Source organism: Antechinus flavipes, chromosome 2 (assembly GCF_016432865.1).
Source record: "Antechinus flavipes isolate AdamAnt ecotype Samford, QLD, Australia chromosome 2, AdamAnt_v2, whole genome shotgun sequence".
Classification (NCBI taxonomy): Eukaryota; Metazoa; Chordata; class Mammalia; order Dasyuromorphia; family Dasyuridae; genus Antechinus; species Antechinus flavipes.
This window is the reverse complement of record NC_067399.1, coordinates 528,569,801-528,594,554: the sequence shown is the minus strand read 5'-3', so window position 1 is coordinate 528,594,554 and position 24,754 is coordinate 528,569,801. Positions and strand designations below refer to the sequence as shown.

Below are 24,754 nucleotides of genomic sequence, written 5' to 3'. Positions count from 1 at the left end.
CACACACACGGGTTCAAGGGGCCTTCGCTATTTTGGATACTGTACTTCAGACGCTTTTTATTGTCTTCTGAAAATATGGCAGCCAGAACTAAACGTAATACTTCATATGTAATCTTTCCAGGGAAGAGTATAAAAGGATTATATCTTCAGCTTGTTTTTAAATTATAACTCTTTTAATGCTGTCCAACATTACATTGGCTGTTTTGGCTGCAGACTTATATTAAGCTAATACAACCCCCAGACCTTTAACAAACAAATTTTTCTAATTATGTCTCCCCTAGTCCCTACCTGTGAAGTTTATTTTTATCCCTTTAAAATTATACCATTGAAATTCAAATCCTATTTTTAAATACTATTTTCCCTAAATTATATGTAAAAAAAATTTTAACTTTTTTTAGTTTTTGAGTTCCAAATTACACCTCCTCTTTCCTGTTCCCTAAGACAGTAAGCAATCTGATATAGATTAGAGATGTGTGATGAAATAAAACATTTCTATATTAATGTCATTTTTACAGAAAAAAACAAAAAGGAAAGAAGGGAAGAAAGGAAGAGGAAATGGAGGAAATGAAGGAATGAAGGGAAGAAGAAGGGATGGAGGGAAGAATGGAAGGAAGGAAAGAAAAGAAGGAGGGAGGAAGAAAGAAAAGAAGGAAGTGAAGAAGTAAAGAAAGTAGGAAGGGAAGAAAGAAAAAAGGAAAGAAGGAAGAAAGGAAAGAGAGGGAAAATTAGTATGTTTTGGTTTGTATTCAAATGCCATCAGTCATTTTTCTGAAGGCAGATACCATTTTTTTCATATTGAGTCCACTTAAATTGTTTTGGATCCTTGTATTGGTGAGAATAGCTAAATCATTCACAATTAATTAGCATATAGTACTTCTGTTACTAAGTATAATGTTCTCCTGGCTCTCCCCACTTCACTGCATCACTTCATGGAAGTCTTCCCAGGTTTTTCTGAAATCATCCTCCTTATCACTTTTATAGCACAATAATATTCCATTACAATTATATACCACAGAAGTACATTCTATTAAAGACAGTCCAAAGTCGTCAATTAATGAGTAAGCATTTCCTATGTGTAGTCAACTTGCTATGGTGTGAGGATTCACTATAAAGCCTCAAAGAGCTTACATTGTATTTCATCAAGACAATCCGCATGCATATATAATATGATACATTATATGTGCACAGATATTCACATATAATTCACATTTGTGTGTGTGTGTGTATGTGTGTGTGTGTGTTAAGGACAGGGTTATTAGGGACACCGGCAGCCAGAGGAGCAGGAAAGGTCTCTTGGAGAAGGAGGAGTTGAGCTGAGCTTTAAGGAGAAGCCACGAACCCTAAGAAGCAGAAGGGAAGGGAATGAATTTCAGGTTTGTATCAAGGAAGAATGGTGGGAGATGGGATGTCAGGTTTAAGGAACTGTAAGAAAGCCAATCTGGCTGTTGATGGATTGTAGAGATTTGTAGAGAATGTGAAAGAAAGTAATATATAAGAAACTGGAAAGGTGGGCTGGAGCATGGCTGTGAAGGAATTTAAATGCCAAGTAGGAAGGTCTGTATTCGTGATAGGGAGCTAAAGGAGTTTAGTTAATAGGAGAGTGACATGGTCTGACACCTACCTTACAAATGTTACTTTGGCAGCTGTACAGAGAATGGAGAAGAGAGTAAAGATGGTAGGCAGAGAGACCAGTTAGGAGATTGTCAAAATAGCCCAGTCACATGTGAGAAGTGATGAGGGCCTGAACTGTAGTGGTGACTGTGAATAAAGAGAGAAGGGCATAGATGTTAATGATGTTGCAGAGAAAGAACTGAAAAGACCTGGCAATTGAGGAGGTATTTTGACTAGGAGAGTGAGGAGTCAAGGATGACACTGAAGTTTTGTATGTGGGTAAATGAGAGGTGGTGGTACCTTGGGCAAAAATGGGGACATTCAGAAGAGGATTTGATTTTAAAGGATAGGTTGTTTCAGAGATGCTGACTTTTACATATCTACAGAATATTTTATAAGTATCTGGTGATGAGGAAGTGGAACTCAGCAGAGAAACTAGAATTATATATACATATAATCTGTGAGTTATTTGTAAAGACAACTGAACCCATGGGAGCTGTTAAGATCACCATGAGAGAGAATTGTATGTTATTTAGAGATACTGGATACTCTACTTATATTTCTCCAATGTCTATTATGATTATACCTCCAAATTCTTTCATATTGTAGCAAATGTAGATGTCTGAGCAAAATTGCCTGAGCAATATTGAAATGGAAAAAAGAGGGAAAAGAATAACAATACTACTAAAGAGAGTAAGAGAAGAGTAGCATGAGATACCATGATAAAGGGACACTTCCAGGTGGAGGAAAGGGTATAATAAATAAAGCATTGGAATAAGCAGAGATATTAAGAATGACATTTCCAGAAATGACATGTACAAATATTGAGAGGCAGGAGCAAGAAGAATGAGAGTGAATAATAGCTAACAATTCAGTATGCCAGGAGAGATTGTATGAAAAGGAAAATTGTGAAAAAGGCAGGTCATAGACAAATTTTTTATTTCATTTATTTGGTAGCAGAAAGCCATAGAAGATTTTGATCAAGAGAAAAATATAATCAGAACTATGCTTTAGAAAGCTGATTTTGATAGCCGTGTAAAGGATGAACTGCAAAGATAGAAAAATTACTAAGTACAAACAAGAGATGACAGCATGAGTATGGAGAAGGAGATAGGTGTGAGATATATCAGAGAATAAATCAATATGGATTGTGAACTAACTAAATATATTGGAAAAGAGAGAAGAAAAAATTAAAGAATGAGCCTAAAATTTTGAAGTTGGGTCACATAAGAATGCCAGTGCATTTCTGCCCAAAAACTTAGAAAATAAATGATAATGGGTTCAGTTTTGAGCATGTTTTTGATGTATTACTGGGGTATATGTAAGGAGAAATTTTCCAGAGGCAGTTGAAAATGCAGAATTAGAACTCAAAGGAGAAATGTTAGATATTTGAGAGTCATAATAATATAACTCACTCATCTTATGTAGTGTTTCAAGGTTTACCATATACACATAAAATTTTATATATATATATATGTGTGTGTGTGTGTGTGTGTGTGTGTGTATGCACACACATATATCTTCATTTTGCAAATGCAGAAACGGAAGCTCAAAGAGGTTAAGGGACTTGCCCAGGAGCACAATCTAGTTAAGTGTCTTGACTCCAAGTCTACTACTATATTTTGCTACTTCCCATTTACAGAGAACCAGTAAGCAACATCTCTGTGGGAGAAAGTACAGAGAGATGAGGATGAAGGGATGAAGACAGGGCCTCAGAGGATGCCCACAATTAGAGCCATTTATTTTTATCTTACTAAGGTATTTCAAGTGTTTTCCCTTTGTTAATACTGGACCAAACAAGACCACTTCTTTTCCTCAGGGACTTTCTCTTTAACTAATGCTGCTGCTGCTCAAGACATACACACTATCTATATCTTATCACTGTGAGTCCTAAGCAAAGAGTGAAATAGAGGAGGTATGTTCTGTGAGGTAGGTAATCAAAAGCTGATTTGTATTCTTCAGTATATATTTTCTCCTGGCTGTATTACTGTTTTATTTGAAAACTAACACATGCTCTTCTGTATGTGGTCCCAAACAAATCAAACTGTGTATGTATACCATCTGCTATCACCAGCCTCCTTCACAGCTTTGTGGGTGGTAGCTACACTAAGCGCAAACCTAATTTATTTGACTGCTCAAACTAAAAAGATAAGTATTCCCTACTGACTATAAAGTCCACAGTTCCTTCGGTCTCATTTCAGCTCCTTTTTACACTAATCCTTAAGTTCTTTCTCTTTGCTCTAACATCTTGCTAATGACTTTATAACCCTCACTTAAACCTTACTTCAAAAGATCTATGATTTCATAATTATCATTGTTAACATTTAAATGGCACTTTAAGTTTTGCAAACTGTTTTATGTATATTATTTAATTTGATCTTCCCAACAGCTGTGTAAGGTAGGTGCTGGAAATATCATTATCCCATCTTACAGATATGGAAACTAAAGCTTAGATTAAGTGACTTTCTAGTTAAACAGGTCACATCAGAAGTAGAAAGTGAATGTCCTGCATTAATCTTTCAAATTACAACTCTTTCCACTACACCTCAAAGAGAATATTTGAAAGGATAAATATAACTAAAGTCCTAACAGTTCCAAAACTTTGGGGGCTGGTCTTTTTGCCAGTGCTCTTTACACAAAAGACAATTATCTCATATCCTCAGGATATGTGTAGCAACTAGAAGAGGAACAGCAATAAAGTGCATATAACTTTGAAAAGACAGATTTAAAATAGTGAGTGATTTGCTATGCTTTGGGTAGAGAGATTATGAAAGTACCCTGGATACTTAATTTAGAGGTTCCATACTTCTTCCAATGTTGGCAGTCTAAATATATGCTTCCCTGAAGGTTCTATGAGACACTGATAGCTCAGTATCATACTTCAGATCAATAAAGGAGGGAATGAATGAAATGTTTAAAAAAGGAATTATTTCTCATTCAGGTTTGGGCCTGATATTTGGGCTTGCAAAGATTACATAAGATTGCAAAGATTCATAATGATTATATTAATGGCCTCAGAATTTTAAAACTGCAGTAGACTGGGGCAATGGTGTTAAACTCAAATAAAAACTATGACTGATAAACTATACTTAAAGATCCCTACAGGCACATGTTGACTTAGAAAATCACATCTTAGTTCACATCTGAATTTCACTGTATTTTAAAAATTTTGCTAAATATTTTTCAATTACATTTTAATCTAGCTCAGGCTACATGCAGGAGTATTATAGACTGCATATATAAACAGACTTTATGTTTGACATTTCTGGGCTAGGCTTTCCAATTTAAAAAAGATATGATAAAAGCATTGCTAAGTAAAGACCTGATATGGTTACACTATAGCAAACAGAAAAATGTTTAATCAGCCATCATTTTTTTGGTACCTAGACCTATGATTTCATTGATATAGAAAATTGATACAGAAAAAATAGAAAGGAAATTTTCTATACCAGTGAAGATCAGCACCAGCTCTATAAGTTGTAAGCTCTGAGTTACAAGGGGCACTAAATGATTAAGTGACTTTCCCAATAACTCAGAGTCAGGATGTTTCAGAGGATGGAGTTAAATCCAGTTATTTCTGACCAAGGCTAGTTTCTCTTATCCACTGTCCTACTGCTTCACTAATAATATTAAAAGCTTTAAAGTGCTTTAAGATTTGCAAAATTCCTTTCAAATATTTAATTTTATCCTTATAACATCTCTGATGTTATACAGATGAGGAAATTTTACAGATGAGGAAATTAAGGAAAACAGAAGTTAAATTAGGCTTGTCCAGGATCACAGTTAGTGAGAGATAGAGGTGCAATCTGAACCTAGATCTTCCTGATCCCAGGCCCACCACTCCATTCATGGTATCATCTAGCTGTCTCTAAAAAAATAATAATAGTTGGCATTTACATAGTACTTTAAGGTTTGCAAAGTGCTTTATATTTTTATTCCACTAATTGTAAATGGATCAAAATTTTTGCTATGAGAAGGCACTGCACTTTAGTTGCCAGAAAATTACCATTTAGAAAATTACCTTGGAATCTAAGATCTTGAGACAGATTTTAAGAATCACTATAGCTTGGTAAAAAATGTGCTTATTAATTTGGAAATATGCGCAATGGGCTATCAAACCATGCATACCCTTTGATCTAGCAGTGTCTCTAGTGAGTCTGAATCCCAAAAAGATCATAAAAGAGGGAAAAGGACCCACATAAATGTTTGTGGTAGCTCTTTTTGTAGTGGCAAGAAACTGGAAACTGAATGGATGTCCATTAGCTAGAGAATGGCTGAATAAGTTATGCTATATGAATGTTATGGAATATTATTGTTCTATAAGAAACAACCAGCAGGATGCTTTCATAAAGGCCTGGAGAGACTTACATGAACTGATACTAAGTGAAATGAACAAACCAGAAGATCATTTTACCCAGGAATAGCAAGATTACACGATGATCAGTTCTGACGTATGTGGCTCTTTTCAATAATAAGATGATTCAGGCCATTTCCAATGATCTTGTTGGATCCAGAGAGAGGACTGGGGGAACTGAGTGTGAATCACAACATAGCATTTTCACCTTTATTGTTATTGTCGTTTGTTTGCTTGGTTTTTTTTTTTTTTTTTTTTACTTTTGATCTGATTTTTTATAGTATGCTGAATATAGAAATATGTTTAGAAAAATTACATATGTTTAACCTATATTGGACTGCTTGCTATCTTAGGAAGGGGGAGAAAAGGAAAGGAGGAGAAAAATTTGGCATACAAGGTTTTGCAAAGGTGAATATTGAAAATTATCTTTGCATGTATTTGGAAAAAAATACTATGATAATAAAAACTAAACAGAATTTTAAAAAATGTGTTTACTTCATTTTGCCAGTGGCTTAAAGTATTTTTTATATGAAGTTTTTGTTATGTTTAGAGATGGACATGGGTAATTAGAGATGTTAATGCAATGAGTATAAATATAAGTGGATCCTTAGAAATACATAATTCAGTTTGAAGACAGTGGCTTATACTCTAATTTCATAGAGAATAAATAACTTATATAAAAGAGTTTATACATTTCACTCATTTATTCAAAGGCATTTACAAAACCTATGATATGAACTGGATACCATGCACCAAGATGTACAAATTTATGTAATTCTTCACAAGCACACATGATCTTACCAGTATGATTACTCCTTCTACACTTTAAAAGGGAAGTCTTCATGAATCCTTTTAGCCAAAAAAAATTATCGCCTAGTGACCAATCCTCCCAGGTAGCACATGGTGTGTTGGAAAGAGCCTTGATGCGAGAGTCTGAGGACTTGGGTTCAAATTTAACCAATGACCTCCTGTCTGACCTTGGGCTTTAATCTACTTAAACTCCTTGGGATTCAGTTTCCTTGTCTGTGAAATGAAAGCTAACATGGAGGAGAGAAACATTAATTCTACAGGAGAAAGCATTCCAGGCATTGATAAGGAGGCAGAATGAGTGTTTGGAAAGGGCAAAATATTTGGTTTGGCCAAAAGAAAAGGCAAAGGAGCAATAAGATGGAGAGCTAGAAGGACTTCAGCCCATCCAGTCTTCATCTTGCAGAAAGGAGGCCCAGAAAGTTTCAATGATTTACCCATGGCAATATCTGAACCCAAGTGTTTTGACTCCAAATCCAGGGCTCTTTCTACTATGTAATATCTGCAGGTGGCCTTGAATGTTAAGTCATTTAGACTTTATCTGATAAAAGGAAATCACTAAAAGCTTTTAAACTTTGTAAATGCTACTATTTAGCTTTAGAATGCTACCATTGAGCTTTTAGAATATTATTCTTTTTTATGGTGAATGATATAAGATTTGAAAAGAAATACTGAAAGCAGGGAGACCAGTTAGGTGACTTATAGAATAAACTTATAGTACTGGAATTAAAAAAGAAAAGACAAGTTTTGAGGCTATATAAATGAAGAGCAGATGTAATTAAAATTGGTAGCAAGGTATATTATAATACAATGTCGACATCAAGGATACATGATTTCAATGGTATAGGAACTCTCACCATTAACACAGACAACTTCTTTAGAACTTAAGCTTCTGTCAAAGAAGTTAAGTGATTTTCCCATTGTTATAAACTTGTTATTGTCAGGCAAAATTTGAATCCAGGTCTTAACCAAATCTAGCACTCCATCCATTATTCCATGCTACCTTTTCTAATATCATTTACTCAATAAACATTTATTCAAGGCCTACTATGTGCTAAGGCCCTGTGCTAAATGATGATACAAAAAAGAGGCAAAAAACAGTCCCTGCACTCCAAGAGCTTACAAACTAAAGGAGAAAACAACAAGCAGCAAACAGCTATGCACAAACAAGAAGCTACATACAAGAGAAATAGGAAATAATTAACAGGAAAAGACTAGAATTATGAGGAGTTGGGAAAAGCTTTCTGAAGAAGACAGGATTTCATTTGGGACTTAAAGGAAGCCAAGGAAGCTAGTAGTTAAAAGATGAGGAGAGAGAATATTCCAGACATGGAATACAGTCAGTGAAAATGCCCACTGCTGAGAAAGAGAGATTTAATAACATTCTTTGCATTTTCAGGTCTTTGCTGAGAGGTCTTGATGATATGTGAACTGTCTTATTAAATTTTACTAAAAAGGTAAAAACTAATTATGTAAGATTAGAACAGTTAAAGAAAATATTGCTCAAGAAGAAAATAAATAGTGTTTAAACACACCAAAAGTTAGTATAAAGAAGGTAACATGACACCTAATACAATATAATCTGGATTATGTTTACTATGAACTTTAGATACTATATATCACTAACTGCTGAACTCCCTAAATTTGTGACATACCTCATCTGGTATTTTGCTTTCATTTTTACTTTCATGTTAATTTTAATTACTTTCATGTTAATATTAAAAGTTTTTTTTTTAATTATCTTTAACACTTACCATTCTCATGAGCCACCCTAGCATAGTAACCCTTCTATTTTTTACCTATCTCTTGCCACCATATGGAAGAGTTCTAAGTAAATATTGAGTGAACAAATAACTATACAACAAAACCTGCTGTCTATAAAAGTATGTATATTTAATGATTTTAGACTATCTTTGCCCTTAAACAAAGAATGCAAAATTATTACCTTTTCTACTGCAGTCAGCTGTTGCTGAAATCCATCACATTTTTTGTTTGCTTCCTCTGAAAGAGTTTTATATTTTTCAATCTGAGACTGTTGAATATTGATTGTTCGCTCCATTCTAACACGATCTTCATTAATATCTTTAAGAGAGGCTTTTAAATTTCTTACTTCATCTTCCTATAGTTAAATAACTGTATATTAGTGTACATAAAAAACAAATTTAATATACTATTTACATAAAAGAATTTGATGTAATACTGTGTGGGATTTATAAATATTTCCTAAAAAATATTAAGCTATCAATATTTATATTTTTAAAACTTTTTCAAGTCAATAATGGGCATATAATTTTAATTTAAATTTGAGTTACCAAACTAGAAAAATGCTTTACTTCTATGAAATGACACTAAAAATCTCAGAATGAAATATTTTTAATATATTCAAATTCAACATATTCAAATTTCACAATTTGCAATCTTGTATAGTATTAATCCCAAAATTTAATTATAGTTTAAGGACTAGGAAATGTATAAAAATAAACTTGATAAATATTTAAAGAAAGTATATTTTTACAAACATGGACACAATAATTTACATATAAATTATTCTCTTCAAGAGTCTACAAATGCTTACCTTTTTATTGCATTCATATACAAGACTATCCAATTCTTCCTGCATAACACGGAGTTTTGCCTTTAAAAATCTGATCTGGGCCTCTGTGAATTTAAATAGTCATATTTAATACTTTTAAATCATTGGAACTTCCTACTATATATCCATTCTCTCACTAGACAGTGCATTTTCCTTACCTTAAATTTTTTCATCTTTAGCAAACCTCTGAGCTTTGAAGTTACATGCCTTTGAAAGTGAATATTTTATTTACATAACATACCAAAGCAAACCAACCTAGAAACCTAGTGTTTGATGAACCCAAAGACCTCAGCAATATGAGTAAGAACTCTCACCATCTGATAAAAACTACTGGGAAAATTGGACAGCAGACTGGCAAAAATTAGGTTTAGACCAATATATCATACTATATGTCAAAAATAAGATCCAAATAGATATGTGACCTAGATACAAAAAGTCACATCCTAAATAAATCAGAGGAACACAGAAGAAATTACTTTTAGATCTATGGATACAAAGATAATTCATGCCCAATAGATAAAAGATGATCATAGACATGGTAATAGAAAATTTATTACATGCAATTGTTTTAATTTTTTTTTATTTAAAAAATGTAGCTAAAATTAGAAGGGAAACAAATAAATGGTTGAACAAAAAGTATTTGCAGCAAGTTTTCTGATGAGAATCTTGTTTTCAAGATAAAGAACAAATTCAAAATTATAAGACCAAGAATCATTTGCTAAATAATAAATGTTTAAAGAACAGGCAATTTTCTAAGAAAGCCAAACTCTTGATACAGCCATATGAAAAAATGCTCCAAATCATTAATAATTAAGAGGAAAGAAAATCAAAGAAACTCCAAGATTTTAATCTCATTTCCATCAGGTTGGCAAAATTGACAAGAGAGAAAAATGAAAATTATTAGAGGAAAACAGACACATCAATACATTGTTGGTGAAGTTCTAAATTGGAACAACCCTTCTGAAAAGCAATTTGGAACTATAACCAAAAAGTTATTAAACTGTGCATCTCCTTTGACCCTGTGATTCCATTAATAATAATTCCACTATATCCCAAAGAAATAAAAATCTGATATCAACAAAAATATTTGTAGCAGCTCTTTTTGTATTGACAAAGAACTGGAAACTAAGGGAAAATCCATTAATTAATGAATGGCTAAATAAATTATGGTATATAAATGTAATGGAATACCATTGGGCTGTAAGAAGTGAAGAAGTGAAGCTTGTTTTTAAAGAAATATGGGAAAACTTGCATAAAAAGTGAAACGATTCCTTTCCAATTTGGTCCCGGGCAGGATGGTTCCTGCAAACAGAGGTAGAGGAAAAAAAGGAGGAACATTCTGCCATTGATGACCATTCATCACAATCAGATTCACGGAGTAGGCTTAAAAGTGAACTTCTTAAGCTCTGAAGGAAATCTACAAATTTGCCATGAAAGAAATGGTAATTCTAGATGGAAGCACTGACACCTGTCTGGGCCAAAGGAACAAGCAATGTCCCATACCGCATCCAAGTATATTTGTCCAGAAAAAGCAATGAGGATGAAGATTCACCAAACAAGCTGTATACATTGGTTACTTGTTTCTATTATCACTTTCAAAAGCTTACAGACAGTCAATGTGGATAAAAACTAAACTGAACTTCGTTTGTAAACAAAGGTATAAAATGTTGGCTGTTAAAAACAATAAATCAGTGAAATAACTTCGCCCAGAATAATAAGTTATACTGTATCAACATTGTAAAAAAAATTTTTTTGAAGATTAACTGATCAATGAAATGACTAACCATCATTCAAAGGAACATAACACAATGCTAAGTATCTCCTGACAAGAGAGATGATGGACTAAATATGCAGAATGAAACACATTTTTAGATATTGCCAATATGGGGATTTGTTTTGTAAACTTATGTAAATTTGTTACAAGATTTTTCTTTTTCTTTTCTCAGAGGAGCAGAAGGAATAAAGGGTGTAAGAAAGAAAATGTAAAAGCTTGATAATTAAAAATTTTAATTCAAAGAATAGAATAAATATCAATTGAAACCTGAACTCAGAATGCCATTTTAATTTGAGATATCTTAAGCAAACACTGTAGATTAGCTCTTAGAATAATGAATATTATTTTTAAATTAGCTAAAAATTAATATTAGCTCTTAATCATTTGCCAAGATGATTATTATAGTACACAAATAGTAGAAATTTAAATCATCACATTATCCAACAATAATATTCTAATAGACCCTAGTTAGGTATTTTATATAAGATGAGGAATAACCATACAATTAATATATTTACCATGAGAAAAAAAATCAGAGGATAAAAATCTTTTTGAATGGTTACTTTAAATGTATTTTAACTATTTTATTACACTTTAACATCTTTTTAAGAAACATCCATCAATCAAGAAATATTTATTAAGTACCTACTAAGTACCAAGTACAGTATAACATTTTAAAAATTCAAGAAAATTGATTTTCTCCAAAGATTTATTCAACATTGTAGTTGTGACATGAATAGACATACATACACACCCTAAAATCTCTGCTAATGAAAGTCTACCTGTTCCAATGTCTTCGCTGAGACCAGGAAAAATCTCATCATCTATGCCATCAGATAAATCTCCTTCATCTAATTTTCCTTCAATTCTATTAATTGTGTTTGTAAGTGAAAAGTCTTTGAAGTCCTCTGGGACTGCAACATCATTGGCAATTTGAATATTAGCACGTTTCAATTTTACACTAAAATAAAAAGCATAAAAGGTTATTGTTTCTCTTAGCTGTATGATATCAAAGGTTAAAATACTGAAAAATCAAAAATATACAATATGAAGTATGATTATTTCTAGAAATACTTTCATACACATGTTATATAACATAACAAAATGCCTTATTAGTTGTTTTAGTGTTTATGAATCACAGGACCTTGAACTAGTCCTTAGCAAGCTAGGTAATGGCTCTGCTTCTAAAGATGTAGGCATCTACATCAGAAGCAGAGAGCCTTGAATTCATGTTCTAAATTTAACCTATTACTTTTCATCTTACTTGGCTTTAGAAAAGTGCTATAGGAGCTTATGCTGCCTGCACCATACTTTACAGAACCAAATAACTCCATTTTGTTAGTTTCTGAGTCAAAGGATCTTTTTATAACAGTACATAATTTAATCCTGAAATAGTTTTTTGGTGAAATTTTTTGTTCCAATTTTAAAAAATCATATCCCCTTAAAACTCAAGCTAAAGAACTAAGTCTGAAAAACTAATTTTTATCTGAAAACTCAGAAAAAGTAGAAATATTTCAATGAAAAACTATTCAAAGGATCATAGCATAAGAATGAGAAGAGATCTCATTGGTTATCTAATCCAACACTCTCATTTTACAGTTGGGAAAATTGAGACCAAAAGAGATTAAATAACCTGCCCAAGGTCACACAAATAAACAATCATCAGAAGTAGCATTTGAACCCAGTTCCTCTGACTAAAATAATTCCCAGTTTCTCTGGCTAAAATAATAGAACTTTTAAATACCAAAGGAACTTTCAAATAAATCATTTTTCTAAAATTATAAATATTATAAATTATAAAGTAAATTCTAAAAACCTTTAACTCTTTAATTCTTTAATTCAAAAAAGGAAATTGACAAGGAACTTTTCAATTCATAAAGGACATGATGAGGTGCAGTCAAAATCTCCCTGTACAGGGCCATAAATTGATAAAGAGTACCGGGGTACAGAAGACAAATATATTTTAAAATATATTGAGAACTCTCCCCATACAGGATAACCAAATGATGGGGTATAGAGGTTTGATCCCAGAAATATACTAGGGTTCCCAGCTGGTATTTCAAAATGCCTCAAAAAAGAATTAGTAGAGGGCAGCTATGTGGCACAGTGGACAGAGGACCTGACTTCAAATCTGGTATTAGACATTTAACATTTCCTAGTTATGTGACCCTGAGCAAGTAACTTAACCCTGATTGCCTCAAAAAAAAAAAAAAAAAGAATTAGTTGGCTTAAACCATCTCCAAATCAAGAGGCAAAAATTTTATTACTATGCCAGCTATAACTTAAGTTCCAATAAGGAGTTTTAGCCTTTAACAAACATTAACAAGCCATTAACCTTAGAAGCCAGTGTGACAGTGGAGAACTTGCTGCCATAAGGCAGGTAGTTCCTAATGAACCCACAAAGAAATTGCACAGGAGAAAAATAGCCCGGGAGTTGACATTACACCTTTGCCTTCTGACTGCATATAATAAGTGTGGAGATCCTGACAATTGTGTCAATGCAAGGAATTCCACAAGGAACAACAGGACTATTTAAGAACAAGACAATCCCCACGGGGTTTCCAGGGTGTGAAGCGCTTAGAGCCTTGGTCAGCATTCTCTGCAGCTTGAGTCTTGGACTTCTTAGCTACCGGGGACCAAGGACCCCATCATGCAGAAGAACACTGAAGGTTTTGTTTTCTTTTGTTCTTAGGGAAAACTAACAAGAAAACCAGACAAATGTCACCAACCCTTCCCAGCTTCTTCAAGTCTTCCCAGGTGAAATTCCCATTGTGATTTGCATGGCCATGGGCAGAATGGGAGTTGAAAGCCAATTTTTTTCCACCTTTGCTCAAAAAAATCAACAATTCCAGCACGAGCAATTGAGGTAGGGGAGGAAAATAACAATGCAAATACAGAAGCCTAAGGGCTCCTCAGGCTGGCTGGATGCCTGTGGACCTGAGTCCAAAAAAGATGAGCTGAAAGACCCGAGTTGGATGTCTAAAAACTTCAATTCAACAGAGAAGCAGCAGGTGTTGGAAGCTGAGAAGAGCAGCTTATCTAAAACAGCAACAGATGGCAGGAAGGCACAGAGAAAAGAGCAGCTGAGGATCCCAGTGGTTTGCAATGAGAAAAAGTGATTCCGTTCCCATCCTCCTGTTCCTAAATGTATCCTGAACACACACACACACACACACACACACACACACACACACACACACACACACACACACACACAGAGGAGAGTTTCAGAGAGTTTGAGAGAGAGAGAGAGAGTTAAGAGAGAGAGAGAGAGAGAGAGAGAGAGAGAGAGAGAGAGAGAGAGAGAGAGAGAGAGGGAGAGAGAGAGAGAGAGAAGAGAGAGAGAGAGAGAGAGGGAGAGAGAGAGAGAGAGAGAGAGAGAGATTTGGGGAGAAAGGAAAAGGTGTGGATGAGACATTTTGAGAAGTGTGACTAGGACTTAATGAAACGAATAAAAGGGTAGGTAAGTAAGTATATGGTGATGAGGCTTCCTGGAGGGGGAGAGTAGTGGATCCACACAACCCAGTTTAATTCCCTCCAGCAATGGGTCAGCAGTAACAAAGGTGCCCCTGGTGGAGCAGGAGAATGAGGAGAAGGAACAAGCCAAACTTGAGAGTGCAGGGCAAGGTCTCACTGGCTAGTGGTATCATCAAGACTATGAGGAAGGAGGGCCCTGAAGAGCTAGGAGAGCATGGAGGGATAGGAGGAAGCTGAGGTGTTCTTGAGGACAAAGGGCAGGCTCAAGACATGGGACAGCAAATGACAGGAAAAGATAGGAAATGATAATCATAGAGGGAATTTTGAATTTGAAGATCTTGGAGGGGGAAGACTGGGAAGATGTCAAGCTCTCAGGTAAGAAGACCCCTTGAAGAGTAAATGTACAGGGGATGGGACCCATTCTGAAGATAATGCCAGAGATAAACCCAAGAAGGTCAAATGCAGCAAGTACAGTCCCATGCATACCAAAATACTCTCTTGTGTTAGTCAATAATTGGAAATACAAAGTAGCTCCCCATAAAGTATCGAATAGCTAAATAAATTGGTATGAAGAAAGGACCAAAAAAATTTACACAGATTTTCTAGATCTAGAAAACATCAAAGGAGCACTATGCTCCTAACCCCCAACAATGTGGAAAGGATAACAATACAATGGGAAAAAGATTAGTTGAGAATGAATTAAAGAAATTTGTCGAGTGATTACTGTGAGGCAGTATGCTAAAAGGTGGGGTCAAGGACTTGTTCTAGTTCCAGTTCTAAGAAGATAGTTTACCTTAAATTACTAATAATAAGAAACACAGTAATTTCACTTAAGACCACAACAGTCCTATCATTCCAATGTTTTAAATCTATGAAAATGAGTATAATACACATGTAAAATTACATATAAAAGTAAAAGCAGTTATGTAGAAGGAGGAAGCAAGGTGGCTCAGTAGATAAGAGCACTGGGCCTGGATTCAAGAAGACCTGATTTCAAATCTAGCTTCAGATAAATATTTACTGTGTGACCCTGAACAAATTACTTAATTTCAGTTTGCCTTAATCCAATAGAGAAGGAAATGGCAAATCATTTCAATGTCTACAAAAAAAAACCCAATGTCATGTGGAATCATACACAACTGAACAAAACAAGATAAGAAATTCAGAAAGTTCAATTATTCACAGTGATAATATTGCTAAGTTTTGAAAACTAGAAAATGAAAGTAATATTTCAAAATATATATACCTTGAAGTTTTTTTCTTTCCTTTATTCCCAGCCTGTGGTTTGTTTTGAATTTCAGTCACACAATCAGATTTATTGATCTTTGGTTGCTAGAGGGAAAAATAAACTAGCAATTAATTAGCATCCAATCATTTCCCAAATGACACATTTATACCATATTGGCTTTCTGTTTACCTGTGTAACAGAATTACCAGGTTTTGTGGGTTTTTTTTTTTTTACTCAATAAATAGCAATAGTGGAAAGAAGATTCTAAAGGGAAAAGAATTAGAATTTTAAGGCTGCATGTGACATTAGAAATCATTTCTCAACTCTCTCGTTTTAAAAATGAGTAAGGCTAAACCCAGAAAAGTTAAATGATGTGCCACAAACTTCTAAATAGAAAAGTTAAGACTAGAACTCATGTTTCACAATTTATAATTCAAATGGATGTAAAGGATTTTGAATTGTTACTAAGCCTTCCTCATTAAGAAACTATCTACTCACTAGAACAAGTGCATTTCAATTATTGAAGGTCTTTCTCGTAACTTTAAGATGTAAACTTTTTTAGTCTGGGATTTTATTTGCAGCAGAAAAGCCATAGCTACAAGATTTTAAATCTTTCTATATCATTGGATGTGTTACTTAACTGAATTTTTGCTTTTAGAAAAGGAAATTTTTTTTCCTCTAGAGGAAATCCATTAAATTGTATGCTCAGTCCACAATGATTTTTGTTTTTACTCCAATGGAAGGCATCTCTGATTTTTGTTAGAGAATTCAATGGTGAAAAGCAATTAATGAACAGTCGTTCACTTTGTAGGTAATTCTTTAAAAACACATTATGAACTTGCTATAAATGCCCTTTATAGGAATAGGGACCTGTGATTTCATTGATATAGAAAGATCTTCTTAAAACTTTTTCGCACCTCTGACTCCTTTTCATCCAAGAAATTTTTACCTGGGCATATAGGTACATAAATAGGTATACAAATCAATTACTGATAATAAATCATAATTTCACAACCTCCACATTCTGGTACAAGAATGTGTACCATTTCTTAGAGAACAAGACACTATATGGGGTTGTGACCCAGTTTAAGAAGGTAGGATACAGAGAATTCCTTGGTAAGAGAATTCCTTCTACCAAAGCTAGTAGATGCCTTCTCTGCAATTTATCATCTTTAATAGAGGTCAAGAGCATGGTAGGATGGATGCACTGCCTCACACAGGATCAGATGCTGTGTCTATCATGTGCCCAGCTCCAAAGCCTTGTTCATTATACCACAATGCCTCTTCTATCTGCTACATACAAATATATTTATTCAACTGTGAAAACAAGTTTGTCATTCTACAGGATATATGTACATTCAAAGAAAATTTCATTATAGTACCTTATTTGAAAGTACAAAAACTGCTCCTTCATTAGACAAATGACCTCTAGAAAGAAAAAAAAATTACATATATATATATATAAATTAATCATTGGTCATTATAAGCTAACATTAATATTTAATAGTACAACTTGAAAAAAGAAAATGTACAACTACCAAATAGGCTTAAAACCTAAAAACCCTAAAATTCTAAACTATCTAAACATTGTCAAAATGATAGTGATACAAAATAAAAAGAACACATTAGTTATATAAATTTCCCTTAGTGCTTAGTAAATAGGACATAGTAAATGCTCAATATTTTTGTAAAATTCAATTTCCAAATTAGATTAAGCAATTGAATTTGACTAGAGTTTAATTTAAATAAAGATTACAGGTGGCACCAGTACTTTACAAAAATCCAACACAAGAAAATCTGAATGGAATATATGGGAAAATGATTATGTAATATAAAGAGATAAATTATTTCACAAGATTAGCCTCTTCAAAATCTTAAGCCATACATGAAAAAATACTCTAAATTACTGATTAGAGAAATGCAAATTAGAACAACTCTGAGACATTATCTCACACCTATCAAATTAGTTAAGATGACAAGGAAAAATAATGATAAATAAGAAGGGGATGTGGGAAAACTGGAATACTAATGCATTGCTGGTGGAGTTGTGAACTAATCTAGCCATTCTGGAGAGCAATTTGGAACTAGTCCAAAGAGTTATAAAACCATGCATATCCTTTGATTTAGCAGTGTCATAACTGGACTTATATCCCAGAGATCTTAAAAGAGGAGAAAGGACCCACATGGGCAAAAGTGTTTGTGGCAGCCTTTTTTTTTTAACAGCAAGGAACTGGAAACTGAATGGATGTCCATCAATTGGGGAATGGCTGAATAAGTTATGGTATATGAAGGTAAATGGAATATTATTGTTCTCTAAGAAATGGTGAACAGGCCAATTTCAGAAAAGCTTGGAAAGAACTAATGCTGAGTGACAAGAGAACACTGTACACAGTATCAGCAAGATTATGTGAAGATCAATGATAGACTTAGCTCTAATCAGCAATGTGGTAATCCTAAAATAATTTCAATAAATTTGGGATGGAAAATGTCATCTGCATCCATAAAGAGAACTATGAAGACTGAATGCAGATCAAAGCATAGTATTTTCATTTTTTTCTCTTTTGTTTTCTCTTTTGTTCTGATTTTTCTCTCATGACATGACTAATATGGAAATATATTTAAAACAATTGTACATGTATAACCTATATCAGATTGCTTGATGCCTTGGGAAGGGGGAAGGGATAGAGAAAATATTTGTAATTCAAAATCTTCCAAAAACCTATGATGAAAACTATCTTTACATGCAATTGGAAAAATAAAATATTACTGAGACATTAAAAAAAAAAAAAAAGATTAGCCTCTTCAAGTGCTATGATACCCTGAAATGTCTAAAGTTATTTTATTAATGCAACTTCTCATGTTTGAAGCAATAGTTTATATTATGGTATAGTACAAGAAACACTAGTCTTCACCATAGTGAAAACTACATGTTATCCTGATGAATCAGAAAACCATCTGCTCTAGACAAGGACCTACACTTAACACCACATACCAAGATAAGATCAAAATGGATCCATGACCTAGGCTTAAAGAACAAGATTATAAATAAATTAGAGGAACATAGGATAGTTTATCTCTCAGACTTGTGGAGGAGAAAGAAATTTGTGACCAAAGATGAACTAGAGACCATTACTGATCACAAAATAGAAAATTTTGATTATATCAAATTAAAAAGCCTTTGTACAAACAGAACGAATGCAAACAAGATTAGTAGGGAAGCAACAAACTGGGAAAACATCTTTACAATTAAAGGTTCTGATAAAGGCCTCATTTCCAAAATATATAGAGAACTGACTCAAATTTATAAGAAATCAGGCCATTCTCCAATTGATAAATGGTCAAAGGATATGAACAGACAATTTTCAGATGAAGAAATTGAAACTATTACCACTCACATGAAAGAGTGTTCCAAATCACTATTGATCAGAGAAATGCAAATTAAGACAACTCTGAGATATCACTACACACCTGTCAGATTGGCTAAGATGACAGGAAAAAATAATGATGAATGTTGGAGGGGATGTGGGAAAACGGGGACACTGATGCATTGTTGGTGGAGTTGTGAACGAATCTAGCCATTCTGGAGAGCAATCTGGAATTATGCCCAAAAAAGTTATCAAACTGTGCATACCCTTTGATCCAGCAGTGTTTCTATTGGGCTTATATCCCAAAGAGATACTAAAAAAGGGAAAGGGACCTGTATGTGCCAAAATGTTTGTAGCAGCCCTGTTTGTAGTGGCTAGAAACTGGAAAATGAATGGATGCCCATCAATTGGAGAATGGCTGGGTAAATTGTGGTATATGAGTGTTATGGAATATTATTGTTCTGTAAGGAATGACCAACAGGATGAATACAGAGAGGCTTGGAGAGACCTACATGGACTGATGCTAAGTGAGATGAGCAGAACCAGGAGATCATTATACACTTCGACAACGATACTGTATGAGGATGTATTCTGATGGAAGTGGATTTCTATGACAAAGAGACTTAACTGAGTTTCAATGGATAAATGATGGACAGAAACAGCTACACCCAAAGAAGGAATACTGGGAAATGAATATGAACTATTTGCATTTTTGATTTTCTTCCCGAGTTATTTTTACCTTCTGAATCCAATTCTCCCTGTGCAGAGGGAGAACTGTTCGGTTCTGCAAATATGTATTGTATCTAGGATATACTGCAACATATTTAACATATATAGGACTGCTTGCCATCTTGGGGGGGGGGTGGAGGGAGGGAGGGGAAAAAACGAAACATAAGCAATTGCAAGGGATAATGTTGTATAAAAATTATCCTGGCATGGATTCTGTCAATACAAAGTTATTATTAAATAAAATAGAATTTAAAAAAAAAAAAAAAGAAAAGAAAACCATCTGCTCAACAGGACAATGGCAGCCTTTACTCTGCCTCCACTGCCCTCCCCCAATTGCCTGTGTGTCCTTGAACAAGGACACTCTTTTGTAACTTAAACCCTCTGGACTTTAGCATCTTCATCTGTAAAATGAGGCAACTGGGCTTCCTTTATAGAAGATACCTATAAATTGCCCTATCAATTTATGTCAAATGAGATGTGTGGTAAGCATGTGAAACAGTAAAGCATTTTAAAAGTTTAATTATTAACATGAAAACCTCAGAAAAACTGTCAAGTGGATGACTGGTTATCCATTCTTTAGGTGAAAAGTAATATTAAGTTCAGCTCTTCAAGTATAATATCTGTTGAGGAAAGTTCGATTCAATTCAAATCACTGTATATTCTTAAGCACCTACTATATGCAAAACACTGAGTTAGGATCTAGGAACATAAATATAAAAATAAATACATCTTTCTCAACTTGTCTGCTGCATAATGACAATGTTATTCACTCTCTGCTTCTGAATATTCTCTACTTTGGGGGATTTTGTGAAATTGGCTTTCTTATCTGACAGCTTCCCTTTCAATATCTTTTGTTGGCTGATCATGCATCATATCAATTAAATTCAACACCTAGACTATGGTTGTTCCTGAAGGGTCCTTTGTGGATCATTTTTTCTTTCTCTATATTCTCTGCCAGAGGTTTAAGTATCATCTCCGTGATGCCCAAATCTATATATCCAGTCCTGTTCTTTCTCCTTTCACTCCCTTATTACCATCTCTTAAATATTTCAAAATGGATTTCTAACAGATAATTCACACTCACTAAGTCCAAAAGTGCACTTATTATCTTCCCCCCAAACTGCCATCATCAGACTTTTCTATTTTTGCGGAAGGCACCGCCACATTTCCAATCTCCCAGATCTATGACCCCAGCATTACTCTGGACCTTCACCCAAGATATCTTGCTGTTGCTCCCTTCACACCCCTGCTCTTGTCACCCAGCACCATCTTGGTCAGGCCCTTCATCTCTCTCATATAGATTACTATAACAGAGTCTTCTTTGGTCTCCTGGACTCAAGGCTCTGCCCATTTCGGTCCATCACCACCCGAATGTCAAAGTGACTTTCAGTGCATGTCCAGTCACCAGAGTCTCTAAGACCTCTAGGTTCAAAGACTGATTTCTCTGTTCATTTTTAGAAGGCCTTCCCGAGCTGACTCCCATCCTCCATCTCACTGGATGTCGCTCCTCTTGTCCCCTGTGAGCTGGCCAAACCGGCCTTCTCTCTATTAATTGCAGCATTCCCAACCTCCTCCCCTCACTGCTGCCTTGGCTGTCCTCCTGGTCTGGAGATGCATACCTTTCCCTTCAGAGCTCTCCCTCAAAGATGCAGCTTCCTGGTCACCTGCCTGCTTGTAGCTGCCTTTCCAAATTATATACTGTGCATGTATTTCACTGCTCTGTATTTATTCTATATATATTTATATATGTATTTATGTTCTTCCTCATGGTTGCTTCTGGTAAAGTGATCATTTCATTCTTTGTATTACATTATTTAATCCATTTAAAAGCTTTAATTGATTATTTCCATCCCAAATTTATTGAACTCAGCTTTTTATCTAACTACAAGCTACACACACATAACTGAACTAAATTCTGGTTAACATACTATTTGGCAGAGTAACCACAGGTGTAAAAGAAGCTACTGTACTATATATTGATGGTGAAAATTAACTTTATTTTATAAAACAGATTTAAATTCAACAAAAATTCCCTGAGCACCTACAATATACAAAAGTAGCATTGTTTTGAGTTGAAAAGAATATTCGGCACACCAAATTATTTATCTTGTATCTGAAATAATTTCCAATATCCAAGTATCATATTTCATTTGGTAAAATGTATCTGTATGAAAGCAGTGCAGGGTTTTGTTTTGTTTTTTAAAGAACCACTTTGTATAGATAAGCAGAAGATTCAGGTCCAATTTACACTTCAAGGAAATTTAGCATAAGAAAACAAAGCATCTATTTTTATTCTTTAGAATAACATTTATTTTTAAACTTGTGAAATGAGTCTCTCACTTCATTTCACAGAAACAACAGACAACTAGTTAACCTTCTTTAGTTTTTAAGTCTACTATTAGAAGGTTATGCTTAAGTCTTTATACCACTGATAGAGAAGTACTTGTAGCAATGGCAACAATATTCACTAACAATTTATTTACAATTATATTTTAAAATATTATTTTCAAGCTCAAACTTTCAGGAATTGTATGGTTGAAAATTTTAGTTCAGAAATTTCTGTGTGCTGTGAAGAGTCATTCAATTACTAATGTATCAGATACAGTAATTTTTTTTATTTTTAAATATTAAGCAAACATTTTACCAGTACACATCACATGGTGAACACAAAATTCAGTATTGTTATTTTAAATACTTTTGTGATTTTCTGCATATAAAATAGTGAAGGGATGACTACATTTAAAGAAAAGCTGACAGGGCTAATCACCCTCTGTACCTCATTTTTATTTCAATTTTTGCTGTAATACTACTCTAACTTCTCACATGGAAAACAAAGATTATAACATTTTGAATTTTGTCATCTTTTAATTTCAGGCTATCATTTTAATCTGAGAAAAAAAAATTATGTCAGCACCTCTAAGTACTTAGATATAATTGTTATTATTGAAGGTGGCCTCCAATAGAAGGTTCCCTTTACCAAAAAGTGATGATGAATCACAGTGCACTCTCTTTCACAAGGCATTCCTAAGTGGAGTTGTAAAAGGCAGGGAGGGGAATCTTAAATATCCTTTAAGTTCAAGGGATTGTCGTCTAACATGAAGGTGAACTATACGAAGGACATGGAGAATCCTATAGTAGAATTAAGAAAACAAATCTGTGAAAAGCTGGAGTGCTTTAAACATAAAAAAGAAGTATCCTGGGACAGAAACAAACTAGGCTATAAATGTGAGAAATAAAAAATCAGTTTATTATTCTTGCTATAAATTTGATTTAGTTATTTTTACAGTATCAGAATTACTTTCTGATATTCTGACATTGGCACTTAGTCCCATAAGAAAAGTGAAAAATCAAAAAACAATCTCCATGTCCAAATTCCATTTATGATTCCTATAAGAGAAGATTTAAGGAAGACAAGTAGAATAAAAAAGGGTAATCTGAAGATTAATGAAGACTAAAGAAGGCTAAAGAGCAAGAACCTGAAAAAGAAGACTCAAGAAAAATACAATTGGCAAAGTAAGGAAAAGGTAAACAAAACAAACTTCAGTATATATCAAATTAACAGACTTGACTGGTAGATGTGGCAAGTTGATTAAATAGATAGGAAGCTGGTACAACAAGGAGGGAGGTCAATTATTGAAACTAGAAAAGAAACCTGGGAGAAGCTGTCCCTCAAATTATTAAAAGAGTATGAAAAATGGCTGTAAAGATAACTAGGAACTTAGAAGTAAACTTAAATACCAACACATATTTGGTTTTGTTTTGTTTTTTCAAAAGATTGTAAATCTCAAACAATGAATATCAGAGATGATTTTGAAGTAATTTGCATTGAGTGTGCAATGTTTGTATTTCTATCATAAGCAAGTATAATATATTGAAGACATAAAAGATTACCTACCAAGGCTATTACCAACTTTTGGTTATTCACATGGTCATAGATGATAGTGCTTTATATATATATATATATATATATGTATTTGTGTCTTCAGAGAACACTATAGTGCTTGACATATAGTAGTAATGAGGGGAGCCCCAAAACTCTCTCTCACTCTCTGACTTGGGGGGGAAAGCTTGAGAAACTCCCTCAGAGAAGCTCTTCCCTGAGAGACCTGCCCCAGGAAATGAAGATAAAGAGGTTTCATTCTGTTATCTGGATGGGACTAGTTGAATACAGGACCACTCCTATTTAGCCTGAGCTGGAGATTGAGATTTCTATTCAACTCTATTGAGTTGGAGATTAGTCCAGGGACACTCATTCAATTGGAAGGTTCTCTATTCTGATTCAACTCAAACTGCTCCCAGCCCTCACCAAGAGCTGCCTATATAACAAGCTTCCTCCAGCTCAATCTCCTGCAAGAGAGACTCTCTGCCAGCTGAAAGACATTCTCATTTTCAGAGTTAACCTCTCTTTGTCTCTCTCACACATTTCTCTAACAGCATTATACCTCTCTTTACCTCTCTGTCGGGACTTCTCTGCTAGACCTTTATTTCTCTGCCAGGACCTTGCCACTTGGAAGTCAGTCTTCCTAGCAAAGGTTAACTTCCCAATGCTAATAAACTTCTTTTTGCCAGTTTAATTTTTCAGGTTCATAAATTCATTTACGAAGGACCTGTGCCGACCAAAAGAGATTCTCACAACTCTCTGCCCTACAAACCTCATCATTTTTGACTCCTTGACCAGAAATCAAGAGGAGCTGAACTTCATCAATAGGCGCTTAATTGTCACTTCAACTTTCTGGAATGTCACATCAGATAGGACTACAGTCCTGGATAAGTATTCCAAAAAAAGAATAGGTAAAATGAGGGGAAAAGGTAAAAA

General features: G+C 34.2%; 1 protein-coding gene across 1 annotated transcript in view; it reads right to left on the bottom strand.

Moving 5' to 3' along the window:
• The window catches only part of TEX9 (testis expressed 9), a 52,948-nt gene that overhangs the window by 14,403 nt on the left and 13,791 nt on the right, over positions 1–24,754 (bottom strand). The window contains exons 5-9 of the mRNA XM_051980708.1: positions 17,227–17,272; positions 15,863–15,948; positions 11,922–12,100; positions 9,348–9,430; positions 8,718–8,891 (exon numbers count right to left, since the gene is read on the bottom strand). Of these exons, the coding sequence (XP_051836668.1) occupies positions 8,718–8,891; positions 9,348–9,430; positions 11,922–12,100; positions 15,863–15,948; positions 17,227–17,272 (568 nt within the window). The remainder of the gene's footprint in view (positions 1–8,717; positions 8,892–9,347; positions 9,431–11,921; positions 12,101–15,862; positions 15,949–17,226; positions 17,273–24,754) is intronic.